This window comes from Echinops telfairi, unplaced genomic scaffold, assembly GCF_000313985.2.
Source record: "Echinops telfairi isolate 266 unplaced genomic scaffold, ASM31398v2 ScPeMD7_31;HRSCAF=116, whole genome shotgun sequence".
Taxonomy (NCBI): domain Eukaryota; kingdom Metazoa; phylum Chordata; class Mammalia; order Afrosoricida; family Tenrecidae; genus Echinops; species Echinops telfairi.
In genome coordinates, this window is record NW_022103928.1 from 59283171 (window position 1) to 59288581 (window position 5411).

Genomic DNA, 5411 nt, shown 5'->3' on the forward strand with positions numbered 1-5411 from the left:
ACCAGGAAGCAGCCAAGTTCGGCTCGTGGCTGAGGCTAAGGCCTTAAAGGCCACCGGCTCCCAACACACTTCAAGGCCTGGAGTTAGGATGTGTTATCATACTTCCCAAGTCCTCCGCTTCATAGAGGGTAGCAAAGCCCTGTTGCCTCATCTTGACCAGTTAATCCTTTTCCCTGGTACGTCCTCCTCTTGGTGATTTTGCTGTTCTTCTTCCCAGCCTCTTCTACTTATGTGACTCTTTGGATCCCAGAATTGGAAACTATGCTGCATTTTCTAACAAATGGGGTTTATTTTCCATAATAAACCTGAGATCCTTAAAGTTTATTGTGCCAACCTGGCCGACAAACGTGGGGTTAATTGAAGGATGGAGAGATAAATGGCTCGGTGAACCTCACCTTGCGAGTTCTTGGGTCTCTTGCTTTGTGATGGTCGGACCAGGGTACAGCTGTCTTAGCCAGTTCCCTGCTTCAGCTGGAAAGACTCACTTCCTGCAAGACATCCCTGAGGAGAAGCCACATGGATCTACCGTGATGCAGCCCTGGGTGCCAAAGCAGCTGTGTGGAGACCCCTGCCAGAGCTGAGATGCTTACATGTTCACTGATTCGGTTTTCCTCCTGCGGTTGGCATCATTGTGTGTGGATCGGTGTCGGACATATGGGTTACTGTTGGACTTGTGGGCTTGGGTTTGTACCCAGACTAACACAAAACCCAACCAAAATCACTACCATCAAGTCAATTCCCACTCCTAGCAACTCTACAGGACAGGGTAAAACTGCCCCTCTGGCTTTCCAAGCCTTTAAAATCTGTACAGGAGTAGACTCATAATTCTTCTTGGAAGTGACCAGGGTGTTTGAACTCCTTACCTTGTGGTGAGCAGCTCAGTGTATAACCCACTCTACCACAAGAGCATCCCAGAGAAGGTAAAATTGAGAAATACTGGATTGAGGAAAACAAGAAAAGATAGCTTTCCAAAGGTGAGATGGTTTTGAGACATCGTGGTGTTGTTACTGCTTCCTGTGCTCAGCGTTGCATAGCTGCTCTACAACTGTCTCTTGTCGCTGATGATGGTGATGGCTGAGCCACGGTCTAGTTTGGGGGTCTCATAGACTGATGGAGAGTTCCAAGCTTCCCAGAGCATGCTGGTGGCTGCCCTTCACCCCTGCACATTGCCCCTCTTGTGTGCCTGGTCTTATGTTCCCAAACATTCCCAAAGTATATTCTTTTATCCAGTGAAACCAAAGGAGAAAGATTTCGTCGAGATCAAGAGCCACTTTCACCGTCCTTTACATTGGGGCAGAATTAGGAGAAATCATAGTTTTGAGAGAGGGAGGAAATATAAAGCAACGGTGCCAGTGTGGTCATACAAGCTAGCATCCTCACTTTGTGGGTTCAGAAAGACATTGGGGGGTTTGTTGGCAAGGTTCAGTCTGGCACCTGCTTAGTCTAATGTGCCCTCACCTGGGAGCTTGTTGCCAGCTGTGGGTCTGGGACTCGTTTGCTAGTGAACCAAAAGGAACGAGTTGCCAGTCATTTTTGTTTTTGTGATGCAGATTCGATTCCCGTGGGATTGTAGAATCTAGAGCCAGAGGCACGGAATGCCCTTATTTCACATTTGAGGAACTTGCCTCCCAGGCAGTAAGATCTGGTCAAAGGCGGACAGTTGGCGAGTGATAGGGCATGAGCAGAACCTGTCTCAGGGTCCAGTCAGAACTCTCTGCCCAGGCCCATTTTGCCTCTTGATGAAAAGGTTCGATTTCTCAGGATAAATGAACGTTTAATTTGTGTATCTCAATGGGGATAAAACACATGCACACACACACACAATTGCCATCTAGCCTGCGCCTAACGCATGGTAGCCTGTAACGTTTTCAGTGACCGGTTTTGAGAAGCAGATCACCAGACCTTCCTTCCAAGGTACCTCTGGGAGGAATCAAACTCCCAGCCTTTCTTTTCACCACCGACTGCATTTCTGGTCTGTACCACCCAGCTGCAGCTCCGAGAGCTCCTTCCAATGTTTTTATTACCTGCCCTCAAAAGGCATCTTCGTCCCTACTCCTTTGCAAAGAGACTTGTTTCTCATACTAATTTAAACCACTTAATCTTTCTAAAGAAAGATTTATCTAAAGATAAATCTCAGTTTCCAGCCATATTTTCTGATGTTTTATTCGTGGTATTGGGGAAAGGCTTGAGTGTGTGTGTGTGTGTGTGTGTGTGTGTGTGTTTGGTTTTAAAGGAAGAGAAGTAATTGGAACTCTGCTTTTCTTTACAGACACTCTGGAAAATGGATCCAGTAAGGGTGACAGGTGAGCAGTGTGTATTTTTATGCCCTTTGTGCGGATGACACTGCTGCTCCCCCTGACGCTTTCTTCCTTGCTCTGCTTCTATCCAGTGCAGCCAAGAGAAAGGGGCCGAGCAAGGACGACACATACTGGAAGGAGCTCAACGCTGCCATGGCCCTGACAAATCTTGCCCAGGGAAAAGACAAGCTGCAGGGTACGGCCAGCTGCATCATCCAGAAGTCGTCCCACATAGCAGAAGTAAAGACGGTCAAAGTGCCGCTCCTGCAGCCCTTCTAGAGGACAGGGGCTCGTCAGAACCCAGGGATGTCCTTCTCGCCAGCCTCTTGTCCGACATCTGAATCCTGAGAGCCACAGCAAGGCTGGACAGACAGGCCACCTTTCTCAACCGGGTCACAAAAGCAGTTGTTTTCCCCTCCCACATGATCCATATTTTTAATTATCCTAAAAAAGTATATAGATCACTTAGTTGCTTCTAGAAAAGACATGTAACTTATAAAAAAAAAACCACCTTTTAATCAAAAATATTAACTTATTTTATGCTACTCAAACTATGCATCCAATGTCTGCTGCATTGCCATTACAGTAAGTGCCTTGCTTCCCAAACTAAGCTACAACGTGGGCATAGGGGAACAGCTGTGCCTCAAAATGACAGCGCCATTGTGCTCATTAGTCTGCGTGGACCGTTCCAGATGGACCTAAGCATCCCAGGACGGGAACCCTAATTACGGAAAGGCCTTGCAAATGTATTCAAGAATTCACATGTTGAAACTTGGAGATCTGTTCAGCCCAAAAGCTGTGTCTCTTTTATGAAATCCTGCAGTATTTAAACTGTTCAGTGTGCTTTTCAGAGTGACAGTGGGGTTTCTGATGCATGCTTCCTGCCTCCGTCTCTGATACGTCTCCAACATCCACATGGGAAAGTACCGTGTATTCCGGCGCTGTGTACATTTAGGAACGGATTCCTTCAAAGTAGAAAATAATCATTGAGCACGTTGTGATTGGAAACACTTTTGTTTGTTTGTTTCAAGCATTGCCAGCAAAGACTGCAGTGCCCTTTAGATTTCAATTGGGTTTTCTTGAGTTTGGCCAAAGTGGTGGTGTTGTTTAAACACTATTACATACACAACCAATAGTTTAGGTTTAAAGCAGAACTGTTGGTGGTAGATCTCAGTGATTTTTGCCGTAGAAACTTTCCCATAAGACGTAACTAAGAACTTGTCATTTGGTTCATTTCGAATGACAATTGCTGATAGACAGCTTACGTTGCAATGAGAACCAGACAATGAAAGAACTGTTATCTTTATGTGACTATAATGCGCGCACATAAAGCTGATTTTTAAAATTTAAAACACATGGAAAGCTGACGTTGGACTGCCTCTGGGTTTTGCCAAGGAAGACATTAAAGTAAAAAAAAAATTAAGTGAAATCATGCATAAAGAGAAAGAACATTTTGTTTCTAAACGAGACTGTCATGGAGTGAGAATAATCAATATCAGGAAGGAAGAACCATTTTCCCTCAAACAATAACATTCTAATCAGCTTGGGGAGGCTTGAACCTTGAATAAACAATGGAGATGCCAAATATGACAGCATATGTGCTACAGAAAACCGAAAAGGATTTGATTCTTTTACGGCGGGATTTTTCCCTCCCAGATAATATAATCTTTTTTGTAATTTTTTTAAAAAACTGGAAAGCGTTTTTGTTGGTGTATATGAAAGCCAATGGTGCGGCCATGTGGTAACAGTTTTCCTTATTTTGCAAAAATGTTTTTAAAGCCGAAGGCTGCTGCAGCGATGCGTGGACCACATCGGTCTGGGCGTCAATTGTGGGGCACTTTTTCATGGGACATAGCATTGGGGGATTGAGTTTATTGCGAGTCATGAAGATAATTTGATATAAAAATATTGTGTGCGTGAGCGTGTGTGTGTGTATATATTTACTTTGTTTTCCAAATTGCTGTCTGCAATCACAGTAAGAGCAAAATGCAAGATATGTACGTTATGACTGTATGATCAGAGGAAGTAGGAGTTCTTTTGCTTTAAACTCTGAAGTAGTTACAGATCCAGGAGACAAATCGTTGGCCTCTTAACCAGCCAATGGATAACACGAAAGCTAAGAACACGTACTTCACTCTTTTTCATACTACGATAAGTTATTCTGGCATTAAATATGTTAATAAATTGGTTTTTTTTATATATAATTTCATTCACATGATTGAGTCCTGGCTGTTCTGTAGCCGAGTTAGTCACGATTCCTTGGTGCCATCTTTCGAAAGGAAGAATCAACCAGCAGATCTGTTCCGTTGAAAACGATAAAAGCAAAGGCAATAAGGACAATGGCCACGTGGTTTTCTTGTTTTGTTTTTTTTCCAAATACCAAAACTTGGAGTTTGGCCCATCTAGCATGCCAAGAAGGTTTACAACTAGCACGTCCTTGGCAATATCTCCGATTGCAATTACCTTTAATTTATTTTTTCTCTTGCTGCTCTCACATTTTCTGGAAATAAAACAAACCCCGCCCCACCCCCACCCCGTGCAATCGTTTCTAAGAGTCTTAACAACGCGGAGCCAGCAGCTGAAAATCTAACTCCTAATTTATGTCATAGAAAAATGGAATGGCCCCTCTTCTTTGTTTCACCAGGTGTAAGCATTTTTAATAAAATTAATAACTGCCAGGAGTCCTTGACAGATTTAAAATAAAAGTTAATTTCTAGACCTGTGATCCTATGAGTGTTGTTTTCCTTTGAGTTGCCCGGGTGGAGAAAAAGTTAAACAGACTCATTTATTTGCTACAATTCTCGTTGGGTTGGGAAGCGATAAGATAAGGAGGAAAGATGGGGTGGGGGGGAGCACTGCGTTTCGACTAAGTTTGAATTTCATCACCTTAGACCACCAACCCACCTTGTAGGAGCTGGAGAAGAGAGAACATGATGCTGACTATTAAAATGCATTCCTGGAAGGTGACTCTCCATTCAATGCCCTCTTTCGCGTATTAGCCCAGTAAGCACCCTGGTTTGGTGCGATGTCCCGGAAAGAATCCCTGGGCTTTGAACAAACTGAGGCAGAGAGCCCTGCGTCCCAGCTCGGTGGCTCCCTGCTGTGTGATAGGTG

At 44.1% G+C, this 5411-nt stretch overlaps 1 protein-coding gene across 1 annotated transcript in view; it reads left to right on the forward strand.

Moving 5' to 3' along the window:
* Positions 1-5015, forward strand: part of MKX (mohawk homeobox) — a 101128-nt gene extending 96113 nt beyond the window's left edge. The window contains exons 5-6 of the mRNA XM_004702449.2: positions 2270-2303; positions 2390-5015. Of these exons, the coding sequence (XP_004702506.1) occupies positions 2270-2303; positions 2390-2576 (221 nt within the window). The 3' untranslated portion in view covers positions 2577-5015. The remainder of the gene's footprint in view (positions 1-2269; positions 2304-2389) is intronic.
* Positions 5016-5411: the final 396 nt, after the last annotated feature.